Below are 23,415 nucleotides of genomic sequence, written 5' to 3'. Positions count from 1 at the left end.
AACCCAGAGCAGAATCTGTCAGTGAATATGTACATGTGTTTTGGACATATGTCTCCTCATGCAGAATTAAAATGCTCACAGAAGTATTCATTTTCATTGGGTTTTATGCAGCTGTGTAATACATACTCTTTCGCCGGGAGGGCCTGGAGGGCCATCACCACCTGAAGTACCCTGGCAACAATAACAGAAAGAACAGAGTGAAAAGAAAGTCAATTCTGATTCTTCCTCACATCAACAAGGATTTGCAACACAAATCAATAGTAAGTTTGGATGATACCTTCGGCCCTGGTTTCCCTGTGGGACCTCTGGCACCTCTGGAACCACGAGGACCCTGCATAAGAGAAGAGAAAACTTACCCATTTGCAAAGCAAACCCCCAAACAAATATGAAAAACTAATATCAAAATAGAAATCACTACAGTAAAACGAAGTACCTACCGTTGGACCACGTTGACCCCGGGGGCCTGGTTTGCCAGCAACTCCCTGACAAAGACAGTTCAAAGAGTTTCAGTGTGAATAAGTATTCACAGTAAACGGGGGTGAGAAACAGGGACTCATGTAGGGACATGTTCACTAGCCATCTCTGGACAATATACTTATGCACCATACCCGGGCACCTTTCTCCCCGTTGGCACCTGGAAATCCAGGAAATCCAGTGGAACCCTGAAAATAAATATAATCAACAATGAATATGATTTTTTTTCAATTTTCATGCCACAAGCTCCAGTTATTTTGGAAAACATTGATTTGGTCAGAGATGATAGTATTTAAGTAAAGTGTATGTGCTTGCTTTGGAATCTCATAATAAAAATATAAAAAATTTAAAAATAATTGCTTTTAAGTAACTATACAATTTAAGTCTCTTCTTGCATTAAAAAGTGAACTTACAGTGACGTCTGAAAGCCTGGAAGCATGAATTGAAAAAAAAAAAAAAGCTACTTTACTATTGAAATTTAAAAGTAAAATATTCACTATATCTGTTATTATTAAATAGAGGTTAATGGATATTTTATGAAAAATAGATTTTAGTTTAATAATCCATAATTTGCTCCATTCTAAACAAAAATCATATTTTAATACAGGGAAGTTACAATATAAAATGTCTATTCTACTTAATATTACACCTTCCCTCTTCCTCAGACCCACTCAGCCTCTGAAAAGAGCAGGTTTCCCAGGGGTGTCAATCAAACATGGCATAACAATTTGTAATATGAATAGGCCACTCATCTCATATCAAAGATGAATGAGGTAATCCAGCAGGAGGAAAAGTGTCGAAAACATGAAAAAGAGTCATAGATACCCCCCCCCCCACACACACACACTATTAGCATTCCCACAAGAACACCAAACTATACAACCATCACTTATTTAGAGAACCTAGCTCAGACCTGATCGTCTCTGCGTGCTCCTGTGAGTCCTGCTTAACTGATTATGTGGACCATGTTCTTGTGATGTCCTCAAGCCCTCTAGCACCTACAATCCTTCCTCATCTTCTTCCTCAGGATTCCCCAAGCTCTGCCTAATTTTTGGCTGTGGGTCTCCAGCAACTTTTGTTTTTAAACTGTATTATATCACACATCCTGAAAAGCTTCCTTCACATTTTCTAACTCTGTTTTAGAAACAGGCATAAAACTCTGTGTTTGAAATCCCAAAGACCTAATTCACATCTTATGTCTCCCACAAACATTCAAATAAAGTGAGGGCATATCTTGTCCAATTTCAGCCTATTTTTCTGTAGCAAAAGAGGGCAATGGTCTATTATTTATATATCTTAAGACTTTGAATTTTATGGGAGATTGGAAAAAAGAAAGTCAAGTTTCATCAGTAAAGAATTGTGGGGTATAAAGTGATAATACTGAATAATACACAATGATTGTTTCAAAATGTAAAAAGCTCATAGTGTACTTAATATGAATGGATAGATTTTACTCCTAAAACACAACTTAAATCCCAATAATAAAAAGTGCCCATTTCATGTTGGGCATATGGCCAGACTTTCATCTTCTCAGATATTTCTTTGACTACTATTCAAGCAGATTTATATCTTTATTAAATAAAGAATGACAGAAGATAAAATTTCAAATCTTTATTTCTCAATTTTCTAAATATTCTCTTAAAAATGGAAGTGGAGGGAGTTTCAAAAATTTGCATTTCTTATTTAAAAACCACAGTATGGATGAAATTCAATAATGTATAAAATGCCTTGCTCAGAGATGAGCAGGGTTTTAAATTTTATACACATCTCCATGCACTAAGGGGGATATATCAACATTCTTTGACTTTTCGTGTTTGTGTTTTTAAGTCAACTTCATTGCATGTAATTGCTGGCCAGAACAATGCCTCCCAAGTGAAAAATGGCCCACATATGTCAAAATAAACTATAATGTTTTTTAAAATACAGATTGTGAGTAGCACTTCAGACTTAGTGAAACTAAAAAACTCTCAGCTAGGGACTTAGAAATCATAGCCCTGGACTCTCCAGATGACACATACTTCATCATGGAGATAAATTGGAAGCCAGATATTATGAAAGGACAATAAGAACAGTCACCTGCATACCCACATCAGGAATGTGGGAAGCTCACTGCGATTTGAATGTAGCAATTATTTCATATTTAGGAAGCAAGTTAGTCAAGAAAACTGTATGTGATGTCCCATTTCACCACAGGGTCAAATAATGATCTGAGGAATACACAGTATTGGTTTTATGATTTGATGTTCAATATATTTTGTGTTGACTATAGAGGCAAGCTATGATTCACTTGAGAATAAATGATAAATAAGTTTAAGATGGAGAAGAAAATTCTATATCTTACAATCTTGAGGGATTTTAAACCTTCACTTCCTTTGTCTTCAGAATCTAGCAAGCTGAATCTGTTAGTTGCTCAGTGACTAAAAATTTAACACATAAGTACAATCCGGTATCTAAATGAAATGCTTTACCTAAATTTTATACACAAATGTATATGTCTGCTCTAATCAGAATAGCTACCCTTTTAAAAAATTCACTACTAAAAATTCTTAGCAGTTATTTTTGTTGTTTTAAATTATTTTATATAGTATGTGGGAAAAAAAACAAAAAAAAATTCTCAGCCAATCAGTTTTTCATTTAAGGTGTTTTGAACAAAGTACACAATGCACATTCAAAATAAACACTACCTTTAAAATGGCAAATTAATTAATTAATTAATAAAGATGACAAGGTCGAAGTTTGTCATGAAATTATTTTTCAATAAATTAAAAAATTGAAAACTATTTTGCATAGAGTTAATTATAAAATATTCTACTTTATATTAGATCTTAGGTTCTAAATTGTCATCTTTTATAATATTTGGAGGTTTTATAACATTTGGTGGCTTATTTTGCTCTTAAGATGTTGAATAAATGAGTGTTTCACTATAGGTCTTCAGCTACTTAGATTTAGCAGCCGAAGTTGATTTTTCATGAAATGTTGTCTATTACAGTGTAACTAGCTTCTATAAAGTAAAAAAGCTTAAGGCTCTCTTTGATTTCTGACGTGAGCATCACTGAGTTTTGTTTTAAAATGGATCTATTGTTTCTAATACAGCAAAACAATAAGAGTTATGAAAAAAGTGATATTAAATATAGATACCTCAAGTCCAGACATTGAGGTTAAAGGATAAAGAAAAGCAACATTTATTGTGAGAAGGAACACTTTCCTTTTGTGAATGCTTGCATTTTTATTGTAAGAATTCAGAGAGTACTGATGAGAAAATAGATGTGAGCAAAATGGAATACATCATAACTTCATATAAACTTGCAAGATACAATTGTGTTCATTCAAATGATATTATGAATGTTTCCGATCATTTTTAAATCAAAATGAAAATTTATCATAATTTCTGTGCATCTTAGGAAACAGAATAAGAATTCAAAACATAAAATGGAGATAGTTTATGGTTTGGAGTTGTAAAATAAATGGATCTCTAATGCACATAAATGTTGTAAATTCCTAACATTTGAAATGAATATAAATTGAAGACATAATAATGTATTACATATAAGATGGAAAATCCAAATGACAATTGACCAGCATTTTTTATCTGAGAAACATTTAAGTGACACTTGTATCATTTTTTAAATATATCTTATTACAAAAGGAAACAAATAGCTTTTTGGAAACAATAAAAATCACTTGGCAAGATTAATATACACTTTATATGGAAATTAGTGAAAACTGTAGTATTCAGTCCACATGTTGGGGAAGGACAGTTGTATCCCCCACAGGTTATCTATGAAGTTTATTAACAAGTGATTGAGGTTGTAACATAACTAGAGTTTTTTTATCTGTTATACTTGCTATGGATAGTATGTAAAATAGGAACGATAAGAAAACAGACTAATATAAAAATGCAACCCATGTACCAATATTTAAAAAATGAGCTAAGTACGGTTATGCATGCCTGTAATTAAAGCACACGAGGTTTGAAGCAGGTGGACTGAGTTCGAAGCCAGCATGAACTGGATGTAAGTTCCTGTCTTTAAAGAAAAACCAATAACTACCCAAATTATTAATGAACATTTACAAATTAATCCATATAGCCATCATTATAATTAGTAAATATATCAAGGCTAATCAATGACAGTTTTTATAAGCTGAAGCAAAGTTCATGTTTCAAAATAAACAAGCAATCATAAAAATATCATATATCTCTAATACTTAAAATATTTGTAAATATCTCAAATATCACAACCGAAATTTGAACAGTATAGTTGATTACACTGTGCACCCAAAAGATAAACCCATGTCAAAATTTCTGGAACCTGGAATGTTACTTTCTTTGACTGAAAAGTAATGAGGTAAATACATTAAGAATCAAGAAAGGATTCAGGCTTGTACAGGGATTTCTTAAATCCAAAGGCAAGTGTCCTTATGAGATATGATGGGAAGGGACGAACAAAAAAGACCATGTGAAAAAGAAGAGGTTGGAAGGGTGCAGCCCCCAGACAGGGAATTCTGGCGGTAGCTTGAGTTGCAAGCAGCCTGGACAGATTATCTCCTACAGGTTTTGGAGGGGATCCATTCCTAACAGCACCCTGACCACAGACCCCTGACCTCGAGAAAGGCAACAGTGAAATTTTCTATTGTTCTTAGTCATCCAAGTTTTAGATATTTGTTATGAATCTCTTGCAAAATGAATGCTGCTGCAAATGAGAGTCTTGATTTTAAAAATGGAACCGAGCCAATGAAATGGCTGATTGGTTAACAGCACATTCCACTAAAACAGAGAACCAGAGTTTCATCTCTGAAACCAACATGGTGGAAGGAAAGAATTGATGCCTGAAAATTGTTCCCTATCCTCCATATAAATACTTTGGGATGTGAGCACACATGTGCATACATGTACTCACATGCACACACACACACACACACACACACACACACAAGTAAATAAAAGAATATAAAATTAAAAAAATAAATAGTTCAAACCACAATAACAGAAATGAAATAAAAAGATCATCCATATGACATCTACTATATAACTAAAAATATTTTAGTGTTCTTCTCTCAAATATATTTATTCCATCTATATCAAAGGATCTAACTAAATCTTTCTTTCATAACGACCCTGTGTCCACAAATTCTCCAGGACATAACATAATCACAGGCTCTCTGAAACACCTGAAATCCAGATGTGTGTGTGTGTGTGTGTGTGTGTGTGTGTGTGTGTGTGTGTGTGTGTGTGTGTGTGTGTGTGTGTGTGTAGGATTATACATGTAATTGTGATTTTTTACTTGGTGATAAGTATTGGAGAGAAGAAAATTATACTTAATAATCCATCTCTAAAACTAAGTTTCTAAGTGTAAGTTCTTAGTTTAACTGCATATCTCACAGATAAGATTACAAAGTTCAAATTATTTTACCTTAGGACCTTGTCTTCCTGGATATCCTGGCAATCCTGGAACCCCAAGTTTCCCCTAAAATTAAAAAAAAAAAACAAGATAAATGTAAACAGCTTATATAGAATTGCTTCAGTGAGAATTTTCTAGTTATTTGAACAAAGTATATACTTGAAATAATACAAGTGTTCAGTCCACTTTTATTTCATTATAGCTGTTTTCATTTTCATGAAAAAATAACTTTTTTACAAAGTATATATGTTCAATACTTTACTGATACCCAAGAGCTATCATTGTGCAAATGGATAGTATCTTCTTTGGAGACCTAGTAACTTAGGGGAAGACAATTCTCACCCATCTGTGAGTTATAAAGCGTAACTCAAGAAAGCAAGCCTTTTAATTAAACAAGATAACGTTAGTTAACATAGTTCAGAATATTCAGAACTTATCACTCCAACTTAAGAAAATCTTTATGATAAATTATTTCATTTATCATATTTTAACTGTAAATCAAGTTATTAGGTTATGTAGTTTTTTCCTCATAAACTAGAATCTAAGTAATTATATTTGAATAACTCTAATTAAATTTACAAATGAAGAAATTCATTTGTATAAATATTGGTTAAATCTGGGTTAATAAATTTAAAATGTGTTGAGAACTGTAGCGAATGATGCTAATTTATAGGTAGTATTATTCCTGGAATTGACTGCTTCAATATGTAACGATTCTATCCCAGTTCAACGAAGTTATCCCTCAATGTTAAATTTTTAAAACAAAAGTGAAATTATATTAAGTTGCAAAAATGTGTAACAAATATTGTGGCCTAAGTTTTTCTGATGAATTAGTCCCCAAATATTTCTTTCTTTAGTAAAGAAAAAATAGTACAAGTAAGAAACTGAATAAGTGAATTGACTGAGATGTTTTGGGCCTTCTGGACACCACTTTTTGTAACAAAAGCAAACATAAATAACATAGAGTTTTTGTATTAACTTTTTAAGCCTCAGCACATAGAAAGCATCATTATTGATAATGCACATTTTCAAATATGATAGGAGCCAAAACAGGCACAAACTCACATGTATAGTGTTAAATATAAACAAAACTTTAAAAATAAAAATAGAAGCTTTGCTGGAAAAATCCAGGCAAGAATATGGTTTATGACCTTGTCACTACAGACTGAAGTAGAGAGTTGTAAGAGTTGCAACTGACAATGGGTAGATAAGCAATTCTCAGATGGAGAAGGTGCAGACAAGTACTAAGAAGCTTGCATTAATGGCATCCCTTTGGATACATTATGCTACCACAGCTTCTTTCATGTTTTTACTCCAACCATTTGTAGGCAAAGAAAACCCTCTAATGATCACAAAGCTATCTGTGTTCTACACTAGTTGCTGTATCAGACTACATACCTTTATATTTTAGAATCACTTTAAAATAAATGCAGATAGATAACTTCTATTCTTTTAAATGATGAGCAAAATGTCAATAGACAGACATGCCTTGATTTCCCACCATCTCTTCCCTTACTGTCTAAATACAACAGTGCTCATCAGTGCAGCAAAGGCAATGGCCTCCCGGGCATGAGCCTTGTAAAACTGCCACATCAGTGCTTCTAAATGGGAGAGACTTTCGTCCATCTCTTCACAAAGTCTGCACAATAGCAACAAAACTTCCTTGTGAGACAAAATGTGTGCCAGTGGAAATATTACATTTTTTAAGTAAAGAATATAATTTCTTTATTTTCCAGAAAACAGTGCTATCACTGGTGAAAAATATTTAGACAAAGAGAATTCATAAGAATTTTATCAACAGGATAGAGCAGCTATTTTTTAATTTGCTTTATTATACACATGAAATAATGCTCATCATTTAACATTTCTCATTTTCCCTTTCATCAAGTTCATAGACAGTGAATAAGCGTAGTGTGCACTGCACCACCTGCTTGGCATGATTAAGGCCATGGCTTTAATCCCAAAATACACTCCCAAATCGTAGTAATTTAAGCTCACAATACACTAAAAAGTTTCCTAAATAAACTGTCCATGGGGCTAAAGGAATGTTGTTTATTGCATTTAAAGTAAAGATAAGAGAAATATTTTGACAGAGCAAATATGGTCCAGGTTCTCTCAAACCAAAGAATATTGTATTTGTCTGGAAATTCTTTCTTAATATCAGATTAAATTCAAATCTCTTGAAAAGAAGCCTGAATATACTTTAAATAATACCCTGGGGAAATATATTTATACAGGAAAAGAAAACATCTATTTTGTTTTGGGGCAAATATGGTTTGGTTTGATCTGATACAGTAAGTAAGCCATTATACACTGTTTCCTTTAAACTCAGGACATTTATATTCAGCATCAAACATGGACAAGTTTTAAGAATGGCTGCTCGTGATTTAGCCCATGGAATGGTAAGGACAAATGTGGCCAGCTCAGGACTGAGTGCTCTCTCACTATGGTAAGAGTATTGCACACTGAATCCAAGAACTTTGCTGTGTAAAATGCCACAGAAGCACTCTGCATTGGATACACCCAGTGAGAGGAAAGTGCACCAACCTTCTCTCCTGCTTGGCCAGAGGGTCCTGGGTCTCCAGTTGGGCCTGCACGGCCTTTGGGGCCCTCGGGGCCATCTTCTCCTCTTGGGCCAACTTGACCCACCTCACCCTGAAATGTAAAGTAACACTGTTTGTTCACTTGGAACACTTCCATATTGGGAGGTGGAGATTCTAGTCAAATAAGAGAATCGGGCTTTTTGATTCTTGGTTTGATGCCTCTTATTATATTTGCTTGCTTTCTTATGAGAAAAGGGTTGAAATAGTTCGATGTCAACAAGCATTTCATTAGTGAATAAATAACTGAATGTGGCCTAGTATTTAAAAAGTTGTGGAAGCTTGATGGAATCATGTGTATTCCCATCTTGCTTAGAATAAATCTGGGATGAAGGAGAGAGAAACAGAGACAGAGGCAGGGATAGAGACAGAGAAGAAAGAGAACACATACAGAGGCCAATGAAAAGTAAAGATTGGGAAGCAGCTTTTTTTTTTTTTAATCTTGAGCAAATCAGAAGCTGAATTTCAGATGAATTGTCTCCCATCCTGACAGCTTTCTCGTGAACCTTAGGGAATCCGGACTCCTCTGAGGTCTGCTTCATTGATTAGATAGATAAGGTATTTATATCAGTTAAGAAATACAGTATCTAATGTCCTCTAGTTGAGTTGATCCACTTTAAAATATATTATTACCAGATGTAAATACACCATTGTTACACTCTGTTGTAGTGGGTAGCCATCCCAGCATTGGCCTGGAAGTTCCTACCCCTACTGAGGCTTCGGTAATGGTCACGCCCACAAGGCGGGGCTGAGAGAGGAAGCTGAAGACCCAGGATGGAGAGGAGAAGTCTCTCTTGGTTCTGGGACCTTGGACACTGTAGGTAGACCGAGCAGAATTCTCCTCTCTATCCTGGGTCTTCAGCTTCCTCCCTCAGTCCCACCTTGTGGGCGTGACCATTACCGAAGCCTCAATGGGGGTTGGAACTTCCAGGTCAATGCTGGGATGGCTACCCCCTACACTCTGAAGTTCAGGAAACCATAAAAATTAAAATGCATATAAGTTGCACAACATGACTGTCAATCACTATAGTTCACAACATACACACAAAATTTAAAATAAAACCGTATTCTTTTCTTCTAGTAATTTGACCATACTATTCTGAAACTGCCATGAACAACAGTACTCAGTTATATATAGATATTGTTGAGGTGATCTCTTAATAAACCCGCAGGTGAGCTAAGACTATTAAGATTGTATTTAGCTGTTTAGCTCTATAACAGCATGCTTGTCTAGCATTGTCAAAGTCCATAGTTACATCCTCAAAACTACAAAAAAAAAAAAAAAAAATGCACATAATGCACACATCCTCCTGATCTCCAGTAAGCATAGCTTTTCTTAAAAGTGCAAATATGTCAGGAGTGCTGGTTGGTACATGCCTTTAAACTCAGCACTCAGAAGACAGAGGCAAGTGGTCTCTGTGAGTTTTAAGCTGAGCTGGGATGTCTAGGGCTACATAGTGAGTCCCTGTCTCAAAAACAAAAGCGAAAGTTGAAGAAAAAGAAAGTATAAGAAATATGTTCTCAATGTAGAGTAAAAGAATCTAGCATCTAACATAAAACTACGATTTATGGTAACCAGATTATTAAACTCATTCTCAATTAAATCTATGTCTTAACATGATGGCCTTGTTAGAATTCAATCCAATAGCTATCTTCATACTTTTGAGTGTCTCCTATAAAATTGAACACAACATTTAGAAAAACCCTTAGTAAAAGATGATAACATTTCCATCAACTTGAAACAAGCTAGAATCATTTTGGAGAAAGGAACCCCAATTGAGAAAATGCCCCCATAGATTAGCCTGGTGGCAAACCTGTGGTGCATTTTCTTGATTGAAGACGGAGATGAAATGTTTGTGGCACCCTGGGATGATAATCTTGGGTGCTGTAAGAAAGCTGGCAAGGAAGAGCCAGACAGTAAACGGCACTTCTTCCTGGCCTGTATCAGCTCCTGCCTCGAGGTTCGTCTCCTACTTGAATTCTGCCCTGACTTCTGATTTTTCTCAGTGATGTACTGTCACCTGGATCTGTAAGGGAAATAAACCCTTTTCTCCTTAAGTGGCTTTTGATCATGGTGTTTTATGGAAGCAGTAGAAAGCTGAACTAAAGCAGTGTCTTCAAATTTATGTATTCATGTAAATCTTGTTACTCACTCTGTCCCCTTTAAGCCCCATGTCACCTTTGAATCCTGGAAAGCCATCTTCACCCTATTATGAATAAAGAAGATTTTAATCAATTATTTTTAATGGCTAAAAAATAAGTGTGTAAAATGAGTATTAATAATTAGAAGAAATTGTCCTAAGAAATAAAACTTCCAGTTATGAAACCACAAAGTGTCTATTGCATCTCAGACCTATTCCCTTATCCTTGGAATTTTATCATGTCATCAGTTCTATAATCACTGGCTATAAATTAGAGAATTTTCACAAACATATTCATTACTCTCTCTGTCTCCTGGGGGAATGATCATTTTTTAATAATAGCATTCCTTTTAAGTATTTAAACAATTATCATTAACATAAATTGAAGAACGTGACAAAATATTTTATCCAAGTGACACACTTCTACAATGGAATTTTCAATTTTCTCCAATGACACTGGGCTTGTCAGTCACTTCAGGGCAGTCCTCAGTCCTCATGTTCAGAAGTAGTGGACTAACATATAATGGACTCCATAATTTTTGTGTGCTTTTAATAGCTACAGTTTGGTGTGGGGTTTTGTTGTTTTGCGGGGGAAGAGGTATTTTGTTTTCTTGGTTTGCAGAGGGGTTGTTTGTTTTGATTAAACTTAGTTAGGTAAGTAGGGATGGGGAGACAATCTGGAAGGACTTGAGGAAGGGAGAGAATATGGTTAAACTATACTTTAGTTCGAAGATTGTTTTATAACAAAAGTATAATGAAAGAAAAAGAATTTTCACGATTTTATGTAATTTGCATTCAATAAATACATTTTATTGCAAATTGATCTCTAAACTGTATTCTGTTAACTGGTGAGGAATTAGAAAATTTATAATACACATTGCATTTAGATTGTCAGTTTTCCATCTCATGCTAAGATAGGTGATGCTGAACAGTGGGCATCCTTTGGCATAGGGAAGAGACATTTTGACTACCGACATATTTTCAGGAACTCATCCTAAAACTAGAAAGCTTCAGGAATGGCTTTACTGCTTCATGAATTTCAAGAAAACAAACTGATTCATTTTTCATTACACTTTAAATGGACATTTACTGTGTACAAAGAAATGAAAAGTATTTTGAGTATATTTCTGGTACCAACAATAAAGGAAGCTAGAACATATCACAGTTTTATTGTTTCCTTGAGTATTTTGTACAGTTCATGCTCTCTCTCAGCAACTTTCAGACACAAAATCTTCCCTTGCATTGAATGTTATGTGCTCTCTTTTTTAATACCTCTTTTATTTTTGAGATTATACTAAAATTACACCATTTCCTCTTTCCCTCACCTCCTTCCAAACCCTCCTATATACACCTCCTTGGTTTCTTTTAAATTCTTGGCCTCTTTTTTCATTAATTGTTATTACATGAATAGATATATATGCATATACATATATAAAATTACTTTTAAAACAAAAAGGAATAACATTACTTTTTCATCTCATCAGTATATATTTCTGCTATTTATGAAATAAAACATCTAACAAGAGTATATTATAATCAGTGTTTTTATAATGTGAATAATTGCCTATTGCAATGCATAGTTGCTATAAAAGACATGAAAATAATCAAAATGATTATTGAAATACTCAAATATTTTAATGATAAGAATTCAATTCAGATACACAATTTTGCAATAAGAGCTTCTCTAAGAAAGAAGAATAAATCAGTTCTTCAAATTTCATACATCATTATAAAGTTTCAAAAACAGTCTGATGTATGAACTTTTAACTGTATGGGAACATAAATATGACCTATAGAGGGGCAACATCAGTTGACAAGCCAGCATGGATAGGGCAATTTTCACAAGGATTCACTCTTAAATGAAGAGTTATGGGCATTTAATGGGTGCTAAGAAGGAGAGGGTCAGTATTTTCCTGGGAAAGGGTCCTGGGTAGATCATGTGATCATAAGTTGTCAGCTCTAAACATATGCACATATAAGTAAAACTAAATGGAGTGATTGAGTTGTGCTTAAATATACAAAAGTGTGGTTTTGTACATGTAAGTGCAAGGATGTTGTTTGTATATGTATATGGGCGTGTAAAACTAATGATAGAAGAGGTCATGAATTGGAAGGGAAGTAATAGAAAGACTTAGAAGGGAAAGGATGGGGGAGGTCAACATGTGTAAATACACTGCTTGTATGTGAAATTCCCTTTCAAACAGACTTCATTTTTTTTTTCAAGGTGTTGTATAGTTCCTAAATGATTGGGGAAAAAATGATTGTTTTCTAATAACAATTCTCAGTATTCCCATAAAAGATTAATCACTAAAATTAAGCTTTGGGAATGCATCTGTATTTTATACTCAACAAATGGTATCTGGAGAATAAGTTCTTTGTCATAAATGTCCTAAATCAAGTATGTAAAAAGATAAGATATATTAAAGATAAATGTTAAATAAAATACTATTAAATGTTAAAGACAAAATGTTAAAGATAAAATGTTAAAAGTTAAAATGTTAATAGATAAATAATAAAGATATATAAAGATAAAAGTATGTAGGAGAAAACTATACTAAAGATACATGCTAAATAACAATGGATAAGTTCAGAAGAGAAGGGACAACAGAATTTAGAACAATATTTTCAGTGAAATACACTAATTAATAACAAAGATTTTAGTACGTACTCATGAATTTGCAAGTTTAATATTATGAAGTGGCCCAGTGTCTCAAAAATAATTCATTCAGTGTAACTTCCACCAAAATCCCAATATATATTTCTATATATGTAATAGCAAGTCACGAGACAAAACTCATGATTTGATAGAGAACAAGGACAGATACCTGGGAGCATTAGGGAGGAAGAAAAAATAAAGGAAAAAATGTTGTAATTTTATTATATTCTCAAAAAAATGATCCCAATGTAATTCTTCACAGAAATTGCAAAAATCCTAAATTGCACAGTATTCTTTTGGCTATCCTGGGTTTTTTGTTTTTCCATGTGAAGTTGAGTATTATTCTTTCCAGGTCTGTGAAGAATTTGATGGGGATTGCATTGAATCTGTAGATTGCTTTTGGTAAGATTGCCATTTTTACTATGTTAATCCTGCCTATCCATGAGTGTGGGAGATCTTTCCATTTTCTGACATCTTCTTCAATTTCTTTTTTCAGGGACTTAAAGTTCTTGTCATATAGGTCCTTCACATGCTTAGTTAGAGTAACCCCAAGGTATTTTGTATCATTTGTGGCTATTGTAAAGGGTGATCAGCCTGTTTGTCTATTGTATACAGGAGGGCTACTGATTTTTTGAGTTGATCTTGTATCCTGCTATGTTGCTGAAGGTTTTCATTAGCTGTATCAGTTCCTTGGTTGAATTTTTGGGGTCACTCATGTATACTGTCAAGTCATCTGCAAATAGGGAGAGCTTGACTTCTTCCTTTCCAATTTGTATCCCCTTAATCTCCTTATGTTGTCTTATATCTCTGGCTAGAACTTCAAGTACTATATTGAATAAGTATGGGGAGAGGGGACAGCCTTGCCTTGTTCCTGATTTTAGTGGTATTGCTTTGAGTTTCTCTCCATTTAATTTGATATTGGCTGTTGAGCCAGGTGGTGGTGGCGCACACCTGCAATCCCAGCACTCAGGAGGCAGAGGCAGATGGATCTCTGTGAGTTCGAGGTCAGCCTGGTCTACAAAGCGAGTTCCAGGACAGCCTCCAAAACTACAGAGAAACCCTGTCTGGAAAAACCAAAAAAAAAAAAAAAAAAAAGAAAAGAAAAAAGAAAAGAAAGAAAGAAAAGAAAAGAAAACTGGGAATCAATCTCCCACAAGACCCATCTGTAGCACTCTTGGGTATATACCCAAGGAATGCTCAATCATACCACAAGGGTATTTGTTCAGCTATGTTTATATCAGCATTGTTTGTAATAGCCAGAACCTGGAAACAACCTATGTGCCCTTCAACTGGAGAATGGATAAAGAAAATATGGTACATATACATAATGGAGTACTACTCAGCAGAGAAAAAACAATGACATTATGAGGTTTGCAGGCAAATGGATGGTTCTAGAAAAAATCATCCTGAGTGAGGTAACCCAGACTCAGAAGGACAAACATGGTATGTACTCACTCATAGGAGGATACGAGATGTAAAACAAAGATGACTAGACTGCTACACAACTCCAGGGAGGCTACCTAGAAAATGGTACCCTAGGAAAGACACAGGGATTACCCAATGACAGAGAAATGGATGAGATCTACATGAACAACCTGGACGACAGTGGAAGTAATGAAGGGCAAGGTTTGAGGGAAAGAAAGCTTAGGGGAGCAGGAGATCCCAGCTGGATCAAGAACAGAAAGGGAGAACAAGGAATAACAGACCATGATAAATGAAGACCACATGAGAACAGGAATAGGCAGAGTGCTCAGAAATCCACAATGATACATTCTCTGTAGACTGCTGGCAATGGTTGAGAGAAAGCCTGATCTGACCTAGTCTGGTGATCAGATGACTAAACACCCTAACAGTCATGCTGGAACTCTCATCCAATAACTGATGGAAGTGGATGCAGAGATCCTCAGCCAGGCCCCAGGTGGAGCTCCAGGTGTCCAATTGTTGAGAAAGAGGAGGGAGTGTAAGAGCATGAATTGTTGAGACCAATATTGGAAAAAGCACAGGGACAAATAGCCAATCGAATGGAAGCACATGAATTATGAACCAAAGGCTTCAGAGCCCCCAGCTGGATCAGGCCCTCTGGATAAGTGAGACAATTGAATAACTTGAACTGTTTGGGAGGCATCCAAGGACACTTTGCTCAGCCTGGAAAGAAGGGTCTGGACCTGCCTGTACTGAATCCACCAGGTTTAAATGAATCCCCAGGGGAGTCTTGGCCCTGGAGGAGATGGAATGAAGGGGAGGGGCTGGCGGGAAGGTGGGGGTGGGGGCGGGAGGGGGAGGACAGGGGAACCCATGGCTGATGTGTAAAATTAAAACACAAATATAATAATAATTTAAAAAAGCTTAAATTGCATATGGCAATGCAAAATATCCAAGATAGCCAAAGCAATCCTGAAGGACAATCCAGAGGCCTCACCATCTTAGATGGAAAACTATACTATAGATTTCTAGATCCAATCTCTGAAACAGGAAGGTAATGACACATAACAGACTCATTAACCAATGAATAGAACTGAAGACATACATATAAGCCCACATTCTTACTCCTTTCCTTTATTTTGAGATTACTCTATAATTATACCATTTCTTCCTTGCCTTTCCTCATTCCAAACCCTCCTCTATATCCCTCCTTGTTGTCTTTCAAATTCTTGGCTTTTTCTTTCATCAATGTTATTATATGAATATATATATATATATATATATATATATATATATATATATTTCATTATTTGTTGGATATTTTTATTAAACCACAGAAAAAATGATCACACCATTTCTAACTTCAAATTACTTTAATAATAAATGTAAATTAGTTCCTGCCTGTGCCATGATTTAACCCTTAATCATTTCTTATGCCTTTAATTACCCTTCAATTCTTATCAAAGTCCTGGGATTGAGTTCCAGAAATCTGGAGTTTGAGCTACTGTATCAATATCCTTCACACCACAAGTTTTTCTAACTGAGTGATACTTTTAACAAGATTATGATTTTGCTTAGAAATTTTTCTTGCTTAAAATTTCTCTTCATAAAATTGACCTCTATTCCTTGTGTACCCTCAAATATATATTTGTTATGACAAAAAATAAGTCAGTTTGCACTTAATCACAAATGGACATTGTTTTCAACAAATAATGGAACCGATAATCATTCCTAATTAGCCATTGGATCCCTGGTGCTTAATCTATTTGACATCTTAAAATCCATGATGCTCAATAAACACTAAGTGAAAAAAAAATGGGAAAATATCCGTGCTTCAGTTGTCAATTTGTAAATTATGTAAAGGTCCAGAAAATCCCATAGCTTAAAGTATTATGGCTACATGAGATGTGAACCCCAGGCTCGTGAGTTGAATGCTTATTCTTTTCTGCTAACACAGTTTTGAAGGCTGTGGGAGTTCAGAAGCTATGGTCCTTCCTGCAGAAGGAGTGAACTGAGGAAGCATTTGAGTGTGTTACACAGCCTCAAGTTCTTGCTGTGTCCCCACTGCACAGATGGAGCCTTATCTGTCAAAGCTTTCCCACCACGATTGACTGAAATTCCTGAAACTATCCCTGCAAATAAACCTTTCATCCTTGAATTTTTTATGTTCATCAAAAAGACATTGGGGACAGAATAAAGAGGCAGTTCACAAAATAGGAGAAAACAATGTAAAAGACCCAGTGTGCATTAAGAAAATGTTCAGCATCAATGCTCAACATCACTAATCATCATGAAAATGCAAAAGAAACCTACTGGGATGACTGCTGTTAAACACAAGGAAAGAATACGTGTGTTGATGAGAGTGCAGAGAAATGGAGTTCTCTGTACTGTCGGTAACTGTGTAAAATGGATGGACTACAAATTATAAAATTAAAGTGGAAACTTTAGGTCCAAGTATGTACATGACATTTGGTTGCAGAATCTTAAATGTATTTATATACCCATGGTTGTGAGAATAATAGCCAAAATACAGCAGCAATCAAAGCATCCATTAAAACACTAATGGACAGGTGAAAATAGCTGCTGTATGTGATGAAATGTTATTTAGCTTTTAAGGGAAGGGAATCCTTAGCTATTACAAAACTTTGAAGACCCTGAATGGTTGCATCAAATATATTGATGCAGGGAAACACAAATAACTAAACACTGGAAATAGTGACACAAACCTGCGACACACCTAAATTAGTTTTTTTTCCTATGGGGTAACCACACTGTTTTCAAGATGCTAGTGGCCAAGTGGCCTTTTAAAGTGCAGACTGTTTTGTGTCCTGAGCGCCATTAGAGCTAAGGGAGAGGTTGAAGAGCCTATGTGGCCATCCACTGCCTATTCATTATTATCAGTCCTCCCTCTCCCCCCCACGAGACGAGGGTAATCACACAGCTGTCGAGTTTAGTTTAAAGAAAGTTGAGTGCCGTGTCTAAGAATCAGTAAAAGTACTGAGGATTGTTTCGAACAGTCTTAGTCAGTTGTTTAGTTTTATTTGAATTTATTTTTTTTTACTCATTTATTTAATTCTTTGAAATCAACACATGTCAGCCCTCAAAATATTCATTAATGAAAAAAAATGTATGAGATCCAATTTCTTTAGGTATATCATTGATCACCATTACGAGGCAAAGAGTATGTCAAACCATGAGATTTCAAGTTCTAATATTAATAAATTTTAGGAAAACGAAAAGATGATGTAGAATTTGGTCAGAGCTGCAAATAAAAGCTACAGGGTTTGGTTTATTTGGTTTTCATAGGGTTTATTTGGTTTTCATAGTGGAAGATTTAGGGGCAGACAAGAAATCAAAAATAGAATTTTAATCTCAGCGTGCTAACTTCCCTTTTCTCCATTTGAAAACCATAAATACCATTACAAAGGAAGAAGTTTTTATTCACTTTTGGGTGTTTAAGGTTTTGGGGATTTGACCTACTTACTTCTGCATTCTAGGGAAGCATCTACTACTGAGCTACACTGCTCTTTAACAACCTTTCTGGCTCTCCTTAATCTATTATAGGCTGTATAAACTATTTTCCTATTTAAAACATGAATATTAAAATTCATTGCAACATAGTATAAATGAAAATAATTCTATTAAAAAACTTTTATTTACCTAAAATTCTCAAAACTGAGCTCTATAACACTGTTTGTTATATTAGTTAGAAATAAAAGCAGAGCATTTAAAGATTTAGATTTAATAGTGAAGCTTAAAAATGTAAGTTTCACTTTTTACACATTTATTGTAGAAAATGTTAGAGTCAGAATACAGAACTTTGACTCCAATTCAAACTTTTAATCGTTTTTTTTTTTAGTTTCTTCTAAAACTAAACACAACTAAAATTAACCAATAATTGCTTGGTGTTTCGATGTAGAATTGTGTGACATTTATTTACACAGGTGTTCTCTCATTTGTTTTTTATCTTCTATATCCTCTATAATTTACTTACCTGTCCCTTTGCAACTAATTCTCCCTCCAGAAACTTACCACACAACACCTCAGTTATACAACTTTCTTTTAAATATTGTCCGCTTAAAAATTTTTGGTGGGTGCTAATTCTAGGAGGCAAATTAAATTGGTATATAGATATATAGCATGAATATGTACATATGGTACATATGTCAAAGTACAGATAACATAGAATACAGAAATTTTAATTTCAGCACTGCCAGACCATCCTGCTGCCCTGATACAACAGGAAGACTTTAAACTATATTCACCTATGATGATCAAGATGAATTAAGACTGTCATCAAAACAGATAACTTAGTTGAAAGTGTATCACATTTTTTTCAAGAACACAATTAACAATATCTTGCACACCTTTACTATCTCCCAGGAGTATTTTCTGTACAAAAATGAATTTTAGTAGGTATAATAAATTTATATTTAGTTATCGAACTCTAATCAATACCAAATATATTCAATGAACACTCATGTTATGATTCAAAAATAAATCATTTCATTTAAACCAATACAGCATTATCAAAATAAATAGCTATACTTACCTCAACAAAATTACTAATAAAAAGGTCTTGTGTTTGCACTTTGTGTTTGAAAATGTATGTAATTTTAGTACAAATTAGCCTAATCCTGATTGTCAGAAGTAACTCCTTAGCATTGAAAACTTACCTTTGAAGGATTTAGGAATGTCCAAAGACATTAAATATTTACCTAAAGGAATCTAAATGCATTGTTCTTTAGGAAGAGACAGGTAATCTCCTAAAGCCTTAGGAAGGAGCCACTGGCTTGCACAGCCTGAGGTGCCTGCATTTATCTACCTATCCCTGGTTTTAATTTTATTTCCTCCCAACAATACCATTGCTTCCATGCAGCATACAAAGGCTCCTTTTTCACCATAACCAAAAAAATACTATATTTTCTATTAATTTCAGTTTATGAGTTTTGGAGATTTTAGTTGAGACAAAAGGGATGAACCTTGTTATGATATAACCAGAAATTACCCTCATGTCATAGCCAACCCATGCAGACAGATGAACCTGTGACTTAACTAAATTGAACACTTAGTTTGTAGTTAACTCCACATTCCTTCCCATCTGTTACAACTGAGCTCTCACTCTAGGATACTAAACTGTTTTAAGGGTTTGGTAACAAGCTTACACTTGCAATGTCTGGCTTGTAAGTAATTGCTCTGTGTATTTCAAGGAGAAAATAAATTCTGAATACATTTTAATTGTACACACTGGATGCTTAGAAATTAAAATCACCTAAAAGTCACATTTTACCTTTTCCCCTTTAGATCCCTTGAGACCTCTGACACCATCTGCACCCTAAGGAACAAAATAAAAACATTAAAGGACTACGACACTTCAGCTGGAAATGAAATGATGTGCAAAGAATTTAGCATTTACCTTTACTCCTCGGGGACCAGGATATCCAATAGGCCCCTGTGGACCAGGAGGACCCTGGAAAAGATCCATTGTGATGTAAATTATGGTACATTAACAACATTACTTATATATATAGTGCAAATAACGGCTTTACAAAGTAGTAGGTAAAAGTTTAATACTTACATAAATAATGTACAAATATTCAGTAATTCTTATTATAGTTCATCATAATTTATTCTATATGCACTAAATATATAGCATGCAGATCTACCACTGTGAGAATAATTTATTAAAAATAAAGATGATATAGTCTTTTTCCTAAATTAAAGTTAGCTATCCTAGGTGTGCTTGCTGGTTATATAAAACACTTATAATTGACAGGACCTAATAATTGACAGGACTTTATAACTGACAGAATCTTATAACTGACATGACCTTATAATAGACTGACCTTATAACTGACGGGACCTTATAACTGACTGACTGACAGGACCTTGTAACTGACAGGACCTTATCATTGACTGATTTCAGACAGCCATTTTGTACCTACCAAGGACCCCTTTTCTCCCGACTGGCCTTCCTTTCCAGGGTGACCCTATATGGAGCAAACATACACACTGGTGAAGATGAGATATTAATTGTAACTGTCAACCTTGTGAAAGTCTTCCACACTTTTTTTAAAAAACCTGAGATCATATACTTTATAGTTTAAACGTTATTGAAACATTATATGAGTTTCATGGCTTTCAGTAATACTGGAAACTGGTAATTAGAGAAAAACATGAGGTTATATTTGATGGGTATGTGCTTGAGTAAATATGGAATCTTTTTCAAAGAATTTGTGGAAAGCACATGAAGTAATAAATCCTGATATTAGCAATTCAGTCTCAAAAGTCTTACACATAGTAGGTCACATCTGATTTATATTCTGTATGGAAATAAAAGGATAATGTGTATAGGCATCCTCAAAAGGCAGCAAGAACATGTGATGGAAATACACAGATCAAAGACACTCATCAGATTATTATGTTACTGAGATTCCATAAATAAAAATGTATAGTTGTATCACAAATATATTCTATAGCTGCAGGTAGAAATAGCACAAAAAATTTGCACCTTGCTTGTCACAAATTTAAATAAGAAGTTTGAACAGACACATCAATAATAATTTTAAAATGAAGGTGGAAATTATATGTGTGTGAGAGAGGTATTTCTATATTTTTATATAACAGAACTTTCTCTATTTCTAGAGGAGGAGAAACCCTCCTCAAGCCTGAAGAATGTTTGTGGATATTATCTGAAGACAGTGATGAGTGCTGTGCACCTTCACTGGGCCTCTCTGCTGTCTAGGTTTATGTCAACTTACACAAGCTAGACTCCTTTGGGAGGAGGACATCTCAACTGAGAAAATGGCCCAAGCATACTGGCCTAAAAGTTATCCTGTGAGGCATTTTCTTGATTGGTGACTGGGAGAGCCCAGCCCATTGTGTGGTGCCAAGTCTGGACATGTGGTCCTGAGTGCTATAAGAAAGCTGGCTGAGCCAGCCAAGAGGAGTAAGACGTACTCAGTACTCCTCTGCATTATTTCCTCCCTATGTTCCTGCCCTGCTTGAGTTCTTGTCCTGACTGGTTTCTGTGATGTTACCTGGAAAGAAATAAACCTTTTCCTCCCCAGGTTACTTTTGTCACAGCAATAAAATCCTAAGTCTGACAGACTGAAAGGTGAGTTACAATGTGGATGAGCTCATCTAGAACATGAGCTAATTCACTGCATTTAAAATCTGTTTCTTAAACACTACAGTTACTGAAAATAAAAGCAGGTTGAAATAGAGAACATGTGGAATTAGGAAGGAGGGATTTGGGCAGGCTCTGGTGTGCAATGTGTGTATGACTTTATCTAAAGGCTACTGTGATTTTATGAAGAGTTCTCAACAAAAGTGACATAAAGAAATGACACTGTATAGTAAAGAAACTAAGGCTTAATTACTGAATCAATTCATTCTTATTACTGCCTATATGTAGTCACTTCTAAGAATCATGTTAAATTTATTTTTCAAGACTGCTTATGGAAATGCCAATGAGGAGAGAGATAGCATTGACTTACAGGAGGCCCATCAGCACCGGGAAGTCCAGCAAGCCCTGGCTTTCCTTGTGGTCCCTAATTAACAAGAGGAGAGAATTTGATTTAAAAGATGGAGAATTATGAAAGGCTCTTCATTGTGGATAACAGTATAGTACTAATAACAAAATGAACTTGGGACAGTGGAATCAATATTTACAGACAAGCAGAAAGTGTTCTAAACACTTGATAATGGAAAACATACTATATAAAAACAAATGAAAACTGAACTTAATTGATGCCAAAAGATAGGAAATATGTTACATTTAGTCAGTTTAGCTGTTCTAAATTTTTACTTATTAAAGTTGACTAATTTTTATATTTCTTGGTGTCGACAGAACAAAAATGCAAATAATAAAGTTGAGAAATGTATTCATTCCCAACACTGATTAATAAGTAAAGCTTTGGATACTCCCATTGACAATGCTACATTAATACTTACCCAGAGATGCAGCCCTAAGCCCTCCTGAATGCTTTGGCAAATAACAGACCAGATACACAATTGTGGTCCCATAGGATTTAAATAGAGATGAAAACTTCTGATGCTGTCCTCTTAATATCAGAGGAAACAATTTATTTCCACGGTGTTTATAGTGATGCAAACAAATGCATTGTGCTGCTGGTTTTACAAGGGCATTACATACAAACTATATATACTGTATGACTCGATTATGGTGATGAATGAATATAATAACAATTACCACAATTACCGTGTTTACTATACTATATGTTTTTACTATCTTAGAGTCCCACTCTTCTGTGTACTGAAGAATAAGTTTGCTATAAAACATTGTTCTCGCCGGGCAGTGGTGGCGCACACCTTTAATCCCAGCACTCGGGAGGCAGAGGCAGGAGGATCTTTGTGAGTTCGAGGCCAGCCTGGTCTACAGAGTGAGTTCCAGGACAGGCACCAAAACTACACAGGAAAACTCTGTCTTGGAAAAAAAAAACAAAAAAAAAACCAAAACATTGTTCTCATTTTTTTTCAGCCCATACAAATCCTGCTCATGTCTCTTGATTCTGACAAGAGGCTGCATGAGGTCACTGACCTATGTCAAGTAGATTTGTACGTGTGCTGGCTGTGCTGTTCACATCAGGATGTAGCTGGCTGCCTAATGATGTTTCTTAGACTGTGCTACTGTCAATAGACAGGGATACAGTTTGGAGTTGTAGTGATGGACGATCAGATTCTTAAAATGTTCTAGTAAA

At 35.0% G+C, this 23,415-nt stretch overlaps 1 protein-coding gene across 1 annotated transcript in view; it reads right to left on the bottom strand.

Annotated features, from left to right (window-relative positions):
• Col11a1 (collagen type XI alpha 1 chain) overlaps positions 1-23,415 on the bottom strand; it is a 181,596-nt gene that overhangs the window by 74,367 nt on the left and 83,814 nt on the right. Inside the window, exons 25-35 of the mRNA XM_036190104.1 lie at positions 22,192-22,245; positions 20,638-20,682; positions 20,109-20,162; positions 19,983-20,027; positions 10,627-10,680; positions 8,421-8,528; positions 5,886-5,939; positions 609-662; positions 438-482; positions 278-331; positions 127-171 (exon numbers count right to left, since the gene is read on the bottom strand). Coding sequence (XP_036045997.1) covers positions 127-171; positions 278-331; positions 438-482; positions 609-662; positions 5,886-5,939; positions 8,421-8,528; positions 10,627-10,680; positions 19,983-20,027; positions 20,109-20,162; positions 20,638-20,682; positions 22,192-22,245 — 612 coding nt within the window. The remainder of the gene's footprint in view (positions 1-126; positions 172-277; positions 332-437; positions 483-608; positions 663-5,885; positions 5,940-8,420; positions 8,529-10,626; positions 10,681-19,982; positions 20,028-20,108; positions 20,163-20,637; positions 20,683-22,191; positions 22,246-23,415) is intronic.

The sequence above is a fragment of the Onychomys torridus genome, chromosome 6 (genome assembly GCF_903995425.1).
Source record: "Onychomys torridus chromosome 6, mOncTor1.1, whole genome shotgun sequence".
Taxonomy (NCBI): Eukaryota; Metazoa; Chordata; class Mammalia; order Rodentia; family Cricetidae; genus Onychomys; species Onychomys torridus.
The sequence above is the reverse complement of the archived record's forward strand: the minus strand, read 5'-3'. Positions and strand labels throughout refer to the sequence as shown.